Source organism: Aureococcus anophagefferens (assembly GCF_000186865.1).
Source record: "Aureococcus anophagefferens unplaced genomic scaffold AURANscaffold_3, whole genome shotgun sequence".
Lineage (NCBI taxonomy): Eukaryota > Pelagophyceae > Pelagomonadales > Pelagomonadaceae > Aureococcus > Aureococcus anophagefferens.
Window position 1 is genome coordinate 2118000 of NW_008705563.1, and position 16544 is coordinate 2134543.

The 16544-nt window shown below is 70.6% G+C and overlaps 5 protein-coding genes across 5 annotated transcripts in view; 3 read left to right on the top strand and 2 right to left on the bottom strand.

Annotated features, from left to right (window-relative positions):
- AURANDRAFT_61820 (hypothetical protein) overlaps positions 1-6730 on the top strand; it is a gene marked incomplete at both ends in the record, with an annotated part of 7788 nt that extends 1058 nt beyond the window's left edge. Inside the window, 3 exons of the mRNA XM_009035518.1 lie at positions 130-1242; positions 1357-4046; positions 6256-6730. Of these exons, the coding sequence (XP_009033766.1) occupies positions 130-1242; positions 1357-4046; positions 6256-6730 (4278 nt within the window). The remainder of the gene's footprint in view (positions 1-129; positions 1243-1356; positions 4047-6255) is intronic.
- An 87-nt stretch (positions 6731-6817) lies between these two features.
- Positions 6818-7097, bottom strand: AURANDRAFT_16590 (hypothetical protein; the record flags this gene model as incomplete). Its single annotated transcript, XM_009035671.1, has 2 exons — positions 6818-6946; positions 7005-7097. Coding segments are annotated over 2 exons (222 nt in total), but the record flags the coding sequence as incomplete, so codon positions are not given.
- An 854-nt stretch (positions 7098-7951) lies between these two features.
- On the top strand, positions 7952-8356 carry AURANDRAFT_8184 (hypothetical protein; the record flags this gene model as incomplete). The annotated part of the gene is made up of 1 exon (XM_009035318.1): positions 7952-8356. A coding segment is annotated over one exon (405 nt), but the record flags the coding sequence as incomplete, so codon positions are not given.
- Positions 8357-8855: 499 nt separating this feature from the next.
- Positions 8856-10561, top strand: AURANDRAFT_36393 (hypothetical protein; the record flags this gene model as incomplete). The annotated part of the gene is made up of 2 exons (XM_009035519.1): positions 8856-9311; positions 9657-10561. The coding sequence occupies 2 exons, from the start codon at positions 8907-8909 to the stop codon at positions 10533-10535; spliced, it is 1284 nt and encodes a 427-aa protein (XP_009033767.1).
- Positions 10562-11634: 1073 nt separating this feature from the next.
- Positions 11635-16544, bottom strand: part of AURANDRAFT_70913 (hypothetical protein) — a gene marked incomplete at both ends in the record, with an annotated part of 14104 nt that continues 9194 nt past the window's right edge. Inside the window, 17 exons of the mRNA XM_009035670.1 lie at positions 11635-12063; positions 12120-12551; positions 12597-12856; positions 12894-12990; positions 13028-13092; positions 13135-13240; positions 13297-13443; positions 13493-13537; positions 13650-13852; positions 13911-14096; positions 14558-14954; positions 15085-15267; positions 15390-15542; positions 15594-15659; positions 15713-15884; positions 15974-16121; positions 16169-16440. Of these exons, the coding sequence (XP_009033918.1) occupies positions 11635-12063; positions 12120-12551; positions 12597-12856; positions 12894-12990; positions 13028-13092; positions 13135-13240; positions 13297-13443; positions 13493-13537; positions 13650-13852; positions 13911-14096; positions 14558-14954; positions 15085-15267; positions 15390-15542; positions 15594-15659; positions 15713-15884; positions 15974-16121; positions 16169-16440 (3361 nt within the window). The remainder of the gene's footprint in view (positions 12064-12119; positions 12552-12596; positions 12857-12893; positions 12991-13027; positions 13093-13134; positions 13241-13296; positions 13444-13492; positions 13538-13649; positions 13853-13910; positions 14097-14557; positions 14955-15084; positions 15268-15389; positions 15543-15593; positions 15660-15712; positions 15885-15973; positions 16122-16168; positions 16441-16544) is intronic.

The window sequence follows — 16544 nt, forward strand, 5'->3', positions numbered from 1 at the left end:
GTCGGCGCGCGCCACGCGGCGACCTACGGCGGCCGGACGCGGCCGGACGCGCCGCGCGGCGCCGCGCGGGGCCGAGCGCTCCTCGCGTCGTACCCGTCCTACGACGACGCGTGCGACGGCGTCTACGAGGAGGGCTGCCTCGAGTGGGGCTGGGACGACACCTACGAGGTGTCGCTCTGCATCGACGCGGACAGCGCGCTCTGCAGTACGCTCCAGGTCGACCGCGTCGACGCGCTCGACCGGCAGAACTTCAAGTCCAAGTCCTACGCCGACGGGTCCTCGGCCCACGAGGAGGCGCTCTACGGCGCCTTCAAGTACCGCCACCTCGACGGGGCCTGGAAGGAACTCGCGTGGAGCGCGTCGGCCGAGGCCGGCGAGAACAAGGACCTGAAGCTCTCCGCGGACGCGTCCAAAGACGGCGCGGAGAAGCTCAAGGCGCGCTTCGTCGTCGACGGGACCTACGAGGACGACTACGGCGAGGGGTCCGCGTCCTTCTCCCTCGCCCTCGACGGCGACGACGAGGTGAGCCTCGTCCTCGCGGGCGGCTTCGACGTGACCGCGTGGGACGACGACGACCGCGTGTCCGGCTGGATGTCCTGGACCGACGGCGGCGACGAGAAGCTCTACGTGTCCGGGTCCGCGGAGGGCGAGGACGACGGCGCGAAGACGGGCACGACGACGCTGTCGGTCCGCGTCGACGGCGAGGAGGAAATTAACTGGCTGCTCGGGGGCTCCGTGGACTGGTCCGACGACGTCGAGGAGGACTTCGCGTGCTCCGTGACGTTCGTCGACCTCCTCGAGGGCGACGACGAGAAGTTCTTCGCCTACATGACGCTCGACGGCGAGGACGACGGCGCGAAGACGGGGTCGTCGAGCCTCCTCGTCCGCGTCGACGGCGAGGAGGAAATCAACTGGTACGTCGTCGGCAGCGTCGACTGGTCCGACGACGTCGACGAGGACTTCGAGTCGTCGCTCGCGTTCTACGACGACGGCGACGAGAAGCTCTACTTCTCCATGGACAGCGACGCGAGCGACGACGGCGAGAAGAAGAGCACGGGCGACCTCGTCCTCCGCATCTCCGGCCTGACGGACATCGACGGGAAGATGACGGCGAAGATCGACTGGAGCGACGGCATCGACACGGACCTCGAGGGCGGGCTCCGGGTGAAGGAGGACGGCGACGACAAGCTCTTCATCGGCTTCCAGGTCGACGCCGACGACGCGTCCGGCGGCGCCAAGACCGTGAAGAGCGAGCTCGTCGTCGCCGTCGACGAGGACATCAAGGTCAAGGGCACCTGGGACTCGTCCGTCGACTGGAGCGACGGCGTCGACGAGGATCTCGTCGCGTGGACGAAGGTGAACAACCTGAACATCGACGAGTGCGTCGACAGCACGTCGTGGTACGCGAAGAAGCCGTCGAAGGACTGCGACTACGTCGCGAAGAAGTCGAAGCGGTGCAAGTCGAAGGACGAGTTCAAGGTCAAGGCCGAGGACGCGTGCAGGGAGGCGTGCGTGTCCTGCCTCGGCAAGGAGTTCTTCTACGCGGGCCTCGCCGTCGACGGCGACGATGGCGACGAGCGGGCCTCCGGCGTCGCGTCGCTGGAGCTCCGCGTCGACGACGACGACACCTTCGACGGGTTCCTCGAGATGCTCCTGGTCATGGGCGGCGCCCTGGGCACGGAGGACGCGGACATGAAGGTCGCCCTCGCCATCTACGAGGGCGACGACGACGACGAGATGCTCGCCGTCGCGGTCACGGCCGACGGCGACAGCGAGGACGACGCGACGACGGCCTCGCTCGGGCTCAAGCTCCGCGTCGACGGGTCCAAGGAGCTCGACAGCGTGCTGAGCGGCTACGTCTACACGGACGGCGCCACGGCCCACGACGTCGAGATGGGCATGGCCTTCACGGACCGCGACGACGTCAAGTTGCGCGTCGCGATGGCGGCGGACCACGAGAGCTTCGGCGACGACGCGTACGACCTCGCCTACTCGTTCACGGTGGAGCAGACGGGCGACACGGTCATGACCCAGGCCTTCCGCGTCGAGAGCGACGGGTCCATGAGCCAGGACGAGGGCACGACGTCCTGCGTCCGCGCGGGCATGTACATGAAGTCGCTGAGCGTGATGGACGCCGACGAGATGGCGATGAACGCGTCCTACGACCTGAGCGTCGACGCCATGAAGGCCGACCCGCTCCGGTTCTACGAGGAGTCGACGATCCTCACGAGCCGCGTCGACGCCAAGATGACGGGCATGATGGACGGCATGCAGGCCCACGACGGCGCGCGCCTCGACGCGGCCGCGTGCGACGTCACGACGGCCGTGACCATGCACACCTACATGGCGACGAAGCAAAAGGCCGCCAATTTGGCCTCGCCCTGCGAGGACTCCAAGAGCTGGTACAAGGCCGGGTCGCCCTCGAAGACCTGCGAGTTCGCCTTCAAGAAGAACCGGTGCGACTACGAGGACGACGGCGGCGTCGCGGCGGCCGTCGCGTGCCCCGTGACCTGCGCGACGTGCCCGCTGCCCGCGGAGAAGCTCTTCGAGTGCGGCGACTCGGCGAGCTGGCACGAGGCGGGCAAGCCGAGCCGCGACTGCGACTACGTCGCCGACAAGCCGGAGAAGCGGTGCGCCAAGGTCGACGAGTACGGCGTCGACGGCAACGTCGCCTGCAAGGACGCCTGCGGCCTCTGCGACGACGAGGACGAGGACGAGGACGACGGCGACTCGGAGGACTGCGCGGACTCGTCGTCGTGGCACGACGACGGCCGGCCCGACCGGGCCTGCGACTACGTCGCCGAGAAGCCGGAGAAGCGCTGCGACAAGGAGGACGAGGACGGCGTGTCCGCCCAGGTCGGCTGCCCCGTCGCGTGCGGCACGTGCGAGGACGGTGAAGACGGCGGGTGCGCGGACTCGTCGTCGTGGATGCGCGACGGCCGGCCCGACCGGGCCTGCGACTGGGTCTTGGAGAAGCCGGACAAGCGCTGCGAGAAGGAGGACGAGGACGGCCTGTCCGCCTACGTCGGCTGCCCCGTCGCGTGCGGCACGTGCGAGGACGGCGACGAGGACGAGGACGGCGACGAGGACGAGGACGGCGACGAGGACGGCGACTGGGACGATACCGTATACGTGCTCACGCGCGACGCCGTCGTCGGCGCGTCGCTCCCGGACTGCCAGGGGGCCGACGAGGACGGCGAGAATCTCTCAACGGTCGAGTACGACGGCGACTGCGAGTTCGACCCGGACGACCCGTGGGGCAACGAGGCGTGCCTGTACGCCGAGGGACTTTGCTACGAGATGATCTGCGACGGCCTCCAGTACAATTTATGCTCGGGCCCCGACACGGACGACTGCCTTTGGATCAATTCGTCGGACGAAGATTGGGGCGAAAATTGCGAGTGGTCGTTCGACGGCGAGGAGGGCGAGTGTTACATCTACGATGACGATGAAGAAGATGCATGGCAAGCCGGCTGCGACGAGGACTTCGCGTCCGACGCCGTCGACGCGCCGGCGGGCACGACGCTCCACGTGGACCAGGGCTTCTGCTACAGCGAGGTCGATTACTACGCCGGCTGCGCGTCGTCCGCGACCGACTGCTGGGACCAGTGCGAGGAAATCTTCGGCGACGACCTCGTCGCGGTGGATGCCTGGCCGTCGTGGGGGTGCTGGTGCCAGGACGAGTGCCAATTCATGGTCGACTACGGTGGTTGCGACGACGAGGCGGAGAGCGGGTGCGCGGACTCGTCGTCGTGGATGCGCGACGGCCGGCCCGACCGGGCCTGCGACTGGGTCGCCGAGAACGCCGACAAGCGCTGCGAGAAGGAGGACGAGTCCGGCGTCGACGCCTACGGGGGCTGCCCCGTCACGTGCGGGACGTGCGAGGACGGCGACGAGAGCGAATGCGCGGACTCGTCGTCGTGGCACCAGGACGGCCGGCCCGACAAGGCCTGCGACTACGTCGCCGAGAAGCCGGACAAGCGCTGCGAGAAGGAGGACGAGGACGACGTGTCCGCCTACGTCGGCTGCCCCGTCACCTGCGGCACGTGCGACTACTAGGAGCGAGAGGCGCCTAACCTCCCTTTTTTGCTACGAGGTCCAGGTCATCCGCGCGGGGTCCGCCTTCACGTGCAGCTTCAGTGCCGTCGTCGTCGCCGCGAGGCCGCGCATGACGTCGCGCCGCGCGGACGCCGGGACCTCGCCGCGGAGCTCGATCCAGGCGCGCTCCTCCGGGGGCCGGCCCGGCCGGAGGAGCCGGCGGCGCTGGAGGACGAGCTGGAGCCGGCCCGTTTTGCCCTCGCGGACGTCCCGGGGCAGCTCGCGCGCGACGGCCCGGAGCAGGTCCTTCGGCGCCGCCGGCGCCGCCGCCGCCGCGTCGCCGTCGTCGCCCGCGGCGCCGAGGCGCTCGTCGAAGACGACGTCGGCGACGCAGCGCCCGAGCTCGCGCGCGACGCGCGCGCGGTCCGCCGCGGACGTCGGCGCGGCGACGAGCCGCGCGGACGACGACAGCATGGAGAACTCGGACGGGAGCCAGACGTTGATGCCCCACTTCTCGCCCGCGTCGATGGCCGTGCCGCTGTGCTCCGCGCGCTTGTCGAGGCGGTCGCCGCAGGGGTCCAAGTTGTCCCAGACGACCGCGCAGCCCGCGGGCGGCGCCACGAGGAACCCGCCGCCGGCCATGGGCTCGCAAAAGGCCGGGTCGCCCTCGAAGGTCTGTGCCCGCGGGAAGGCCGTGCCGCCGCCCTTGTCCGGCGACGCGAGGTAGCAGAAGACGGAGTAGCGCCGCGGGTAGTGGCCGTTCGGCGCGCGCGCGGGGCAGTCGTGGTGCAGCTTGTAGAACTCCCGGGGCTTGTAGTGGACGAGCTGGAGCTCGATGAGGTCCGGCGCCACCTCCGGGAAGTAGGCCGCGGCGCGCCGCCGCAGCTCGCCGACGCACGGCGCGTCGCGCTCGTCGAGGAAGCAGCTGCTGTTCGTGCGGTAGCCCGGCACGTACTCCGCCCGCTTGCCGTAGAGCGTCGACGACAGGCGCACGTTGCTCACGACGAGGTGGCCCGCCTCCCGCAGGAGCCGCTCGCGCAGCGCCGCGGGCACGAAGTCCTCGACGACGGCGACGGCGCCCGGCTTCGGCCGCCGCCAGGCCACGGGCTCCGGCCCGCGGAAGTCGTCGACGGCGGGGAGCGGCAGCTGCACCGTGTCCGTCCGCTCGAGCGACGCGGCGCAGCGGCCGCCCCGGGCCTCGCGCTCCAGCCAGGCCTCGACGGCGTCGCGGCGGCCCGGCGGCAGCTCGCCCCAGGGCCGCGGCGCGGGCGCCGGGGGCTCGGGCGCGGCCCAGGGCAGCGCGCCGGCCGCCGCGCCGTCGAGGAACAGCCGGATCTCGTGGTCGCCGGCCTCGCTCGGGTGCAGCGCGACCGTGAAGCGCCCGTCCGCCGGCGGCCTAGCCAGGCCCGTGGGCGCGGGCTCCGTGTCCGCCGTCGACGACAGCCAGCACGGCGCCTCGCGGCCCGACGGGCCCACGGCGGCGACGCGCAGGGCCCGGCGGTCCACGGCCGCCGCGAGGCTCAGCGCGAGGCCGAGGATGGGGAAGTCCTCGGGATGCGGCGCGAGCGCGAGCGGTGTCGGTTTCGTTTGCGAGGCTTCCTCCTTCTCTTGCTCGGCGGCGGCGCGCCGCCTCGCGGCTTTCTCCTTCTCTTGCTCGGCGACGGCGCGCTGCTTTGCGGCTTTCTCCCTCTCTTTCTCGGCGGCGGCGCGCCGCCTCGCGGCTCTCTCCTTCTCTTGCTCGGCGGTGGCGGCGCGCTCCTCGGCGGCTCTTTCCTTCTCCGCGTCTTTTCCCTTCTCCGCGGCCGCTCGCCGCTGCTCGTCGGCGCTCACACGCGCAACAACGAGCAAGGAGTCGCCGTCCTTGAGCGTGGCGCCGATCAGCGCCTTTTCGTCGAAGCGCTTCCCGCCGCGCGCCAGCGCGAACTCGGCGGCGTCGAGCTGCTGCTTCTTGCAGTAGGCGTCGAGGAGCGCCCGGAGCGGCCGCGCCGCCCACTTCGGCGGCAGCGTCAGCTTCAGCGGCGCGACGCCGCCGCCGGCCGCGTCGCGCACGAGCACGACCTGCATGCTATCGGGAGGGCAAGGCAGGCAACATCGCAGCCATCGGAGCCGGGGGCTGCTTGTTCAAGAAGTCGACGGTGCCGCGCAGCCTCGGACTATGAGCCCATAAATGCGCCCATCGTTGGCAGCGCTCTGGTGCCTGCTCCTCGCCTCCGGCAGCAGCGGCCAACAGATGGGTCGCGCGCGCTTCGACGACGTCACGGGCGCGCCGCTCAACAAGGCGGCGAAGGACATTTTAGCCCGCCACGACGAGGGCGTCTCCGGCCCCGCCGTCGGCGCCGAGGACGCCTTCGACGGCCTCAAGGCCGTCGACGTCGCCGAGGGCACCTGGAAGTTCGTGCTCCTCGAGTGCGAGCTCGGGAGCCGCAGAAAACAAATCGTCCGCGCGCTCGAGGGCCTGAAATTCCACGCGGAGAACTTCGACGTCGTGCACTCGCTCCTGCACCCGCTGGGCATCCACGTGCGCGTGATTGGGGGCGGACGGATAGCCCGAACGGAGGTGAACAAGACCATCAGCGTCTACGGCTACTCGAAGACCTTCGGGCGATCGCCGGGCTGCAACGAGCGGACGGCCGGGATCATCCGGGAGGTCCTCCCGGGCTACGAGGTGACCTGGTCCGACGCCGGCTACTAAGACTCGGTTTTCGACAGCGGACTATTGATAGAGGGGGGGCGGTGGGGAGTCTCGCGCGGCGGCCGCGCCCAACGGCGGCGGGGCTCAGTAGTTCGCGCCCTCCGGTGGCTGATTCAAGCGGCGGTTCGCGTTGCTGGCCATGTTCTTGCGGATCTCGCCGAGCACGTCGGCGATCGTGTTCGCGTATTTCCAGTTGGGCATTAATTTTCGCATGTTCTGCGGAGGGGCGCCGGGGGATCGGACGACGCGCGCTGTCAAAGAGCGGACGCCGGACGCGCACGACGTTCCCCTCGCCGTCGACGGCCGACATGTTGATTTTGCTCATGAATTTCACCTCGGGCGGGACCGACGGGTACCGCGGGCCGCAGACCTGCGCGCGGCGGAAGCGTCGCCGCGCGGCGCCGCGCGCGCGCGGAGGGCGCCGGGCCGCGCGAGCTCGCACGAGTAGAGCCGGTTCTCGTAGACCGTGCTCAGGGGGCCCATGATCGCCACGTTCCACGTCGTCAGGAAGATGTCCTCCGGGTCCTTGAGGCCTGCGGGCGGGTCGCCGCGGGTCGCCGCGCGGCGGTCGCGCGGCCCGGGCGGCGCGGGCGGCGCGCCAGCGGAGACGTTCATGTCGCCGGTGAGGCCCTTCTCGAACTTCTCGAGCTCGTCGAGGAGCTGCGCGGGTAAAGGCGTCCGGCGGCGACAAAGTTTCGATTTGGTTTGAAAGGCGCATCGTCGCTCGTTCGAGGCGGCGGCGCGCGGCGATCGTGTCGTCCCGCGCTGGCGCTCGCGCGAAAGTTCCGCGGCACGACGACCTCGCCCATCTTCTCGGCGGCGCGCTCGCTCGGCTCTGCGCACCCCTGGGTTTAAGCAGCGGAGCTGACCGTGAGCGCTCGCTCGGCTGAGCCGGTGTTGAACTGCATGCTGGCTGCGCTGTGGCTCGAGCATGGCCGGCTTGTAGTTGCCGTCCGAGAGCGTCTCCGCGCTTCATAAAACACAGCAACGATGCTCCTCCGCCGCTCGCTCAAGCGCACGGCCCGAGCGCTGCAGACGCGCGGCTTCTTCTGGGGCAACAACAGCGGGGCCGGCGGCGCGGGCGAGGAGAAGCTGCGCCTCGCCCTCGAGGCCGTGACCGCGCAGCAGGCGAAGCTCAACGACACCGTCGCGGAGATGAAGGCGCGGCAGACCGTCCTCGCGGAGGCGGCGGCGGGCGGCAACGACCGGGGAGAGGAGCCCCAGCTCGCGATCCTGATCGACGCGGACAACACGAGCCACAACAGCATCGACCTCATCATGCGCGAGACCGCGCGCTTCGGCACGCGGTCCGCGCGGCGCATCTACGGCGACTGGGCGAGCCCGCAGCTCGCGCCCTGGCGCGCGCGCATCGCCGAGCACAGCCTCGTGCCCGTGCAGCAGTTCAGCCACGGCGGCAAGAACGCGACGGACAGCGCTTTGATCATCGACGCCATGGACCTGCTGCACAGCAACCGCTACCAGGCTTTTGTATTAGTGAGCTCCGACGCGGACTTCACCAGGCTGGCGACGCGCATCCGCGAGCACCCGTCGACGGTCGTCGGCGTCGGCCGCGCGCAGACGCCCAAGGGCTTCGTCAACGCGTGCAACGCCTTCATCACCATCGAGACGCTCGAGAAGGACGCGCGGCGCCGGCCGTCGGCGCCGTCGCCGAGCGGCAAGCCCTTCAAGGCCGGCGCCGTCGACGCGGAGGCCCGCGCGCGCGCGCTCGACGCGCTCCGCGAGGTCGTCGACGAGTGCGCGGACGAGGCCGGCTGGAGTCCGCTGACGCTCGTGGGCGCGCGCATGCTCGAGCGCGACCCGTCCTTCGACCCGCGCACCATCGCCCACAGCCCCAAGCTGAACCTGCTCTTCAAGGCCATGCCCGACGACTACGAGTACGAGCTCAAGGGCACCGCGGCCTTCGTCCGCCCGAGGGTCCACCGCCTCTTCGACTCCGACGACGAGGGCAAGGCCAAGAAGGAGGCCAAGGGCGACGAGTAACAATTGCCTCTTCTCTCCCGAGGCCTCTCCCGACCCTCGGGAGGGAAACGTTGAACGTCTCGAAGCCGAGGTTGCCGCACAGCGCAAGCGCCGATCGCGCCGAGCTCCAGCCCAGCTCGCCGTCGAAGTCGACTATACAAATCCGCGCCGTCCGCAGCCTCGCAGCACACCAGCCATGGGTGAGCCCATCGACATCATGGGCGACGGGTCCATCATGAAGACCATCGTCAAGGCGGCCCCCGCGGAGAACACGGCGTCGCCGCAGGACGGCCACAAGGTCAAGGTCCACTACGTGGGCACGCTGACCGCCGACGGCTCCAAGTTCGACAGCTCGCGGGACCGCGACTCGCCCTTCGACTTCACCGTGGGCAGCGGCGTCATCACGGGCTGGTCCGAGGCCGTGCCGACGATGAAGGTCGGCGAAATCGCCAAGTTCACGATCTGCTCGGACAAGGCCTACGGCGCGTCGGGCTCGCCGCCGAAGATCCCGCCGAACGCGAGCCTGGACTTCGAGATCGAGCTGCTGAGCTTCACGGACCGCGACGACGTCTGCCGCGACGGTAGCCTGCTGAAGAAGAAGGTGAAGCGGAGCGACGCCGATTGGAAGATGCCCAACGACCGCTGCGACGTCGAGCTCAAGGTCAAAGGGAGCGACGGCGACTGGAAGGCCGCGTCCTGGCCCGCCGCGGGCCCGCCGCCCGCCGGCGTGCCCGCCAAGGTGCGCGAGGGCGTGCACGGCATGAAGAAGGGCGAGGTCGCGAACTTTCTGGTCACGGCCGAGGACGCGGAGGTCGAGCTCGAGGTCGTGTCGTGGGTCGAGAACGAGGACTGCGTCCGCGACGCGCCCGGCGCCGTCGTCAAGCGCGTCAAGCGCGAGCGGGCTGAGGGCGAGGACGACTGGAAGACGCCCCAGGACGAGGGCAAGGTCACGGTCCGGGGTTCCGTGTGGAAGCGCGGCGACGACTCCGTCCGCGTCGACTACGGCGCGCTCGACTCGGAAGACTCCTCGACGTGGACCGTCGACGAGGACCGCAACGCCGACGGGGGCGCGTCGGTCTGCGGCGGCGTCGAGGCCGTCGTGAAGAAGATGAAGGTCGGGGAGGTCGCGACGGCGGCGATCGCGGCGACGCACGGCTTCGCGGACGGCCCCTTGGCGGGCTGCGCGCTCGACTGCGAGCTCGAGCTGGTGGGCCTCGTCGAGGAGCCGCCGACCTGGGAGCTCAAGGGCGCCGCGAAGATCGCCGCGTGCGAGGCGAAGAAGGGCCTCGGGAACGCGCACGTGGCCGCGGGCGACTTCTCGCGCGCGAGCCGCCGCTACGGCGCGGCGCTCAACATCGCCGCGTCGGACTACGACCTCGACGACGCCCAGAAGGCGGAGCTCGGCAAGGTCTCCGCGGCCCTCAAGCTGAACCGGGCCATGTGCCACCTGAAATTGGAGAAGTGGGCCGACGCGGACAAGGACTGCCGCGAGGTCCTCGAGAAGGACCCGGCCAACCTCAAGGCTTTGTTCCGCCGCGGCAAGGCGAAGCTCGCGCTCGACGACTGGGTCGAGGCCAAGGCGCTCTTCAAGAAGGCGCTGGCGATCGACGCGGCCAACAAGGACGCGCGCCGCGGCCTCCTCGACATCGCGAAGAAGGAGAAGGCCCACAAGGAGAAGGAGAAGAAGCTCTACGCGGGCCGCAAGCTCTTCAAGGACGAGAAGAAGAAGAAGTCCCCGAACCCTCCCGTCGCCTTCGAGCACCAGCCGGGCCCGGACGCGGTCCCCGCCGACGCGCCCCAGCCCTCCCTCCCGCCCCAGCAGTGAGTCGGCGTAATTACCGCCGCCACCTCCGCGCGGGGGTCACGGGCCGCCCCGTCTTGTTGTCGAAGAAGAGGTGGTGGCTCGGCGTGCAGCCGCAGCGCGCGCCGGGCGCGAGGCAGACGTAGCAGAACTCGTAGCCGCAGAGACACCGCATCTTGTCGCACCCGCTGGCTTTCACCACGCCCGCGCCGCAGCGCGCGCAGCGCCGGATGCCCGCCGTTCGCAGGTAGTCGCGCGTCCGCCTCGCGGCCTCCTCGTCGTCGCCCGCGGCCGCGGCGTCCTCGCACGAGCCCTCGTGCCACGGCTTGCCGCAGCAGAGGCACGACGTTTTGTTGCACCGAGCGCAGGAGAGCCGCGGCGGGCCGTCCGCGGGCGTCCACGTGCAGACAAAGCCGCAGTCGGGAGTTGGACACCGGTGGAGGTCCGGGTTCGCGTCGACCGCCCGGTCCAGAGAGAACCGCGTCGCGCGCTCCGCCGCCGAGCTGCCGCCGACGCCCCGCAGGTCGAGGTCCGCGAGCGGCGTCCTGCAGTCGGGGCACTGGGCGCCGTCGCGGTCCGACGCGGCCACGAGCCGCTCGGCGCACTCGCGGTGGAGCTCGTGGCCGCACGCGCGCAGCCGGAGCCTCTGTGGAAATCAAATCTTCAACCCGACTTCAATGTGTGCGTATTTGAATGTTTTGACACGAGCACTTCCGCCGTGCTTCGAGAACTCGCTGAGAGCAATCGATTCGTCCAAAAATCAGCCGAATCGACTTCGATTTGACCGAGCTAGAGCATTCTCAAGTTTGGCCCCGACGTCCCAGCTCACTGGTTGATTTCCACACAGGCCGGAGCCGGCGACGGCGCTCGACCTCGTCTTCGCCGACGCGGACCGCCTCGCCGCGCCGCTCCGGTCCCCGTCGCCGCTGCGGCTCGCGTCGCCGGGCTCCTGGACGACCTAACGTCACCGTGGGCCAGCGTGGGCCGCGCGCGGGCCTTTTACGGGGACGGGGCGGCGAGGGGCTCGGTGCGTCGGGCGCGGGCCGCGAGGGGAAGCGCTGGAGGGTTCATGCGGTGGGGTTCGTAGACAGGGGAGCTTGGGGGATGCGTCGTGGTCCGAGGCTCACGACTGGGCCTGCGGGAGCGCGCGTCGAAGGCGCGAAACAAAAAAGACGCGGGTCCTCGCGCGCTCGGACCACCACGAGTGCTCGGGGTCGGCGACGACCTCCGGCGGCGGGTGGATGAGGCCGAGCGAGTAGAGCTTCTTGTTGCCGGCCGCGATGTTGCGCATGCGCGTGCGCTCGTACTCGGAGATCTCGGCGGGCGGCGCGGGGCCGCGGCGGCGCGCCCGCTTCTTCTTCTTCTTCTTGGCCGGCGCGGCGGCCGGCGGCGGCGCCTCGGCGGGCGCCTCGACGGGCGGCGCCGTCGGCGGCGCCTCGGCGGGCGCCTCGGCGGGCGCCTCGGGCGCGGCCGCGGGCTCCGCGGCGCCGTCGGCCGCGGGCGCCGCCTCGTCGCCCCGCTCCGCGGCGGCGGCGGCGGCGGCGGCGGCGGCCTGCGAGCGACGAGGGATCATCGGGTTTGAAAGGACACGGGGAAGAGGGCGCGCACCTTGCGCTTCTTCTTGCGCGACTTGCGCTTGCGCTTCGGCGCGGCCGGCTCGGCGCGGCGCTCCGCGTCCTCCTCGGACTCGAAGAGCAGCGGCCGGGCGATCTCCTCGGGCCGCGAGTCGAACATGGCCGCGGCCATCTCGACCTCCGACTCGTCGAAGAGCGAGAGGAACTCCGCGCGCTGCTTGTGCACCTGCTGGATCGCGGGGATCAGCGGCCGCTGGACGCGCGTCGCGTAGAGCACGAGGAGCCGCTCGCCGTTCTCCGTGACGTGGTAGATCGGCGGCGGCGGCGGCGTGACGAGCTCGCAGTTGGGCACGACGTAGAGCTTGGCGACGCGGCGCGGCTGGCCGGGCGGCGCGAGCGCCCGCGGCTCGAGGAGGCCGCACGGGTCGCGGTAGAAGTTCGCGACGGCGGCCGTGGACGCGGCGGTCTGCGTGGGGCCGACGAGTCATAAACTCATGGCCAAAAGCGGGACGCGGCGTCGCGCCTGGGCCTCCTCGCGCTCGCGCGCGGCGCGGTCGCGGCGGCGCTCGATCATGCGCTCGAACGTGTTCGCGAGGCCCGCGCGCGCGACGCGCCGCGAGTGCGCGTCGATCGGCGGCCGGGAGCCGTCGGGCATGGGCTCGGGCGGCGCCAACGCCGCGGCCTGGTCGCGCAGGTAGGCCTCGTCCGCGGCCTCGACGTACGCCAAATCCTTGAGCTGGAGCGCGAAGTCGGCCTTGTAGCGCTCGAGGCCTGCGAGGGGCGACGGGTTTGGAAATGGCTTCGAAACCTCGACGCCGCGACGTGCCCGCGACGTGGAGCGGCGGCAGCGGCTTCTCGGCCTCGGCGCGCGCGACGTTGACCTCCTCGATGCGCGCGACGACGACCTCGGAGATGCGGTGCTTCTCCTGGATGGAGACCTACACGGGCGACGTCGCGGAGACGTCGATGGGAGACGCCGGAGCAGGAGGCCTTGACCGCGGCGATCTCTGCGAGGGGTCGCGCGCGTCGCGAACGCGTTTTCGCGAAACGAGACGCCGCGGTCGCGCCCGGGTCCATCGGGTCGTTGAGCCAGCGGAGCCGCTCGCCGACGATCTGGCCGATGACTGTCGTGCCGATGTTGAAGTGCGCCGCGGCCTAGAAGATGTCGCGGTCCGTCGCCGCGCGGGACTCCGGGGACGCGGCGGCGCGACCTCGACCTTGGAGTCGTAGAGGCCGAAGGTGATCGCGTCGTCGCGGTTGCCGCCGCCGCGCGCGCCCGGGATGGAGGCGAGCGCCTGGAACTTGCCCTCGGGGCAGCTGTAGGCGGTCTCGTGACCGCGGATGCCGTAGAAGCGTTCCTGCGAAGGGCGCGGGTCAGAACGAGAGATCCGCCGCCGAGCCACGTACCGGCATGAACTCGGAGAAGGCGTTCTCCAGCGACCGGAGCGCCTCCTACGATTTGACAGTGTGACGACACAAGGACGCGGGGCGCGCTGGCGACGCGCGTAGGGGTGCCACGGGAAGTTGAAGACGGCGATGCCTACGCGCGAGACGGGTTTCGAACGTCGACGACGGGTCCGGACGCCGCGGCCGCGCCGCCGGCGATGCGGTTCTTGCGCTCGAGGCGCTCGCTGCGAGGGGCGGTGAGGGCGCGGGGCGGCGCGTGGACGCCGAGATCGCGCCGGTAGACGGCGACGGCCGTCGGGTGGCTCAGGACGTTGCCGCGGGTGTTGCCGCCTCCGCCGGAGCCGAAGGCCTCGAAGCGCGCTACGGGCCGCTGGGTCCGATGCGTCTCAAAAAATAATTTCGACGCGGGAACGCTGACGGTCCGCCGGGGCGCTCTTCTGCGCCAGGGTCTTCGTGCCCTCGTGGACCGTGAACTGGCACGTGCGCGCGCCGCGCGACTCCCGGTAGTCGACACCGTAGTACGCGGGGCACTGGTCGTCCTCGGCCCGCGGCAGGTGGTTCGCGATGCGCCGCTTCGCGTCGCGGATGACGCGGTAGCACATGCCTACGAGAAGAACACGGCCCTGGAGCGAGAGCCTCGTTCTCGCGCGGGCTCTCAAATACACGTTTCAGAAGAAGGACGCGGCCGTCCGACGCGCCCGCGCGCGGAGCGTCTCCATGTCGTTGACGTCGACCTACGAGCGGCGTCACGATCCAGAAATGCGCGTCGTGGGCCGGGAGGCGCGGGCCGAAGTACCGCCGTGAGGTAGAGCGAGACCTACGCGAGACGACGCGTCGGTCCGAGCGCTCGAAACCGAGGACGCGGCTTCGCGTACGCGCGGGACCGTCGCCAGGGCCTTGAGCAGGTTCGGGAACTCCTCGGGCCGCGCGGCGCACTGGGCCCAGACGCAGCAGCCGAAGCACTAGAGCGCGCGGAACTTTCGCGCGGCCGAGGCGTCGAGTCGAAGGCGTCGAGTCTCTCGCGGACGCGCGTCTCGGACGAGACGGACGCCAATCGCTCGAAACATCGGGCGCCGCCGCCGACGCGGCCCTTGAAGAGGCCGAGCTTGGAGCCGTAGGGGTAGCGCACGCCGCACTCCGGCTGCGCGTACCTGGACGCGGGAAAGAGCCTTGGTCGCTCGAGCCCCAAAGTCGCGACGCGGACGGGGAACCGCATGCGCGGCCAGATCGTCGGCAGGTTCACGAGGCCGGGGTCGGGCACGCGCTGGAGCCGGTCCACGGGCAGCTCGTCGGCCGCCGCCGCGGCGACGTCGCGGCGCGCGAGCTCGTCGAACTCGAGGCGGAGCGGGTCCGTCTCCGCGAGGCCGCGGAAGCGCTCGATGAGGTAGTCCGTGCCGTTGGCGTTGCCCTTCTTGCAGTAGTCGAACTTGACCTTCTTGGCGCCGTCCGCGACGAGCGTGGCCTGCGACGACGAAAAGGGTCCGCGCGCGAAAGTTCGAAGTCGACAGACGCCGGGTCCTCGCGCGGCACGCGAGCTGCTCGGCCTTGTCGCAGCAGAACAGCTCCTCGGCGGACTTGGGCTTGCGCGGGACCTTGAGCGACGCCGCGGGCTCGCCGGCGCGGAGGCGGCGCACGAGGTCGCGGAGGATCTCGATCGCGGTGTTCTTGACGGCCCGGCCCTTGCTCGGCACGCCCGCGCCGTCGAGCTCCGCGCCCAGCTCCTTCTTGCCCATGCCCTCCAGCGCCTTGAGCGGCGGCCCCGCCGGCGCCGAGACCTACGAAACGAACAATTCGAACAAAAAACGAGTGCAAACGACGGACGCGGGCGTCGCGCGTCCATGGCCGCGACGGCCGGCGGCGCGGGCTCCGGCGCGACGACGGGCGCGACGGGCGGGACCGCCGTCACGACGACGGCGTCGACGGCCGTCTCGTCGTAGGGCGTGGGCACGAAGGTCTCGCCGCGGGCCTCGGCGGCCTTGCGCGCGATCGCGTTCGCGAACTTGCGGATGACGCCCGCGAGCGTCGGGCGCGCGAGCAGGGCCATGTCGAGCTGCGGAGGGGGCGACGATCGATCGATGATTTTGCAAACCCACAAACACACCTTGAAGAAGCACCAGAGCTCCATCTGGCGGTAGTTCGACAGCGCGAGCTGGTACTCGCCCTCGGCCTACGGAGACGACGCGGTCGCGTCGGCGCGCGTTCGCGGACGCGGGAGCGGACCTCGACGACGTTCTTGCGCGCCGTCTTGAGGGTCTCGCGGGAGGACTCGGCCCGGAGCCTGTCCGCGAGCTCGAGGAGGTAGAGCGTGTAGCAGCACTTCTTGAGCATGCGGTTCTTGACGTGCATGGCCTGGAGGTACTTGAGCTCGACGATGAGGTGGCCGTCGTCCAACCTGAGGCGTCCAAGGGCGCGTCGGGCGAGGCTCTCGACGCGTCGAACGAAGCTCTGGGGCGCGTCGAGAAGGACGCGGGGCCGCGCGACGTGATGCTGATCCAGCCCTCGATGCCGAGGTACGGGATGAAGACGCGGACGCGCGGCACGATCTCCTTCTCCGCGATGGGCGCGAGCGGGTCGATGAAGTGGAAGCCCAGCTCCTTGATCTGGACCTCGGCGCGGCCCGGGGCCGTGCCTGCGAGGGAAACCGATCTCGCGCGCGGAACGACGGCCGTCGCGGACGCGGGAACGCGCCGATGACCTCGCTCGTGACGACGAGGTCGACCGTGATCTTGATCGTCTTGTCCGGGTGGACGTAGTAGGTCTGGCCCAGGAGCTGGCAGGCGAGCGAGTCCTCGTAGACGCCGACCGTGGAGCGGCGGACCTCCATGTCGACGCGCGTGAGCTCGAGGTTCGAGTCGAGCGCGATCGCGTCGATGGTCTGGACGACGACGTTGAAGCGCACGGACCAGGAGAGGCGGAAGTCGAGGTTCGGGAAGAGGCGCTGGAGGCGCCTGCGACGCGTAACGGACCACATCAACGGCGCTCGCGCGTACGACGGGCTCGCTTCGGGCGAGACGTCGTACTCGAGACGCGCGGAAAACACACGAAAAAGGAC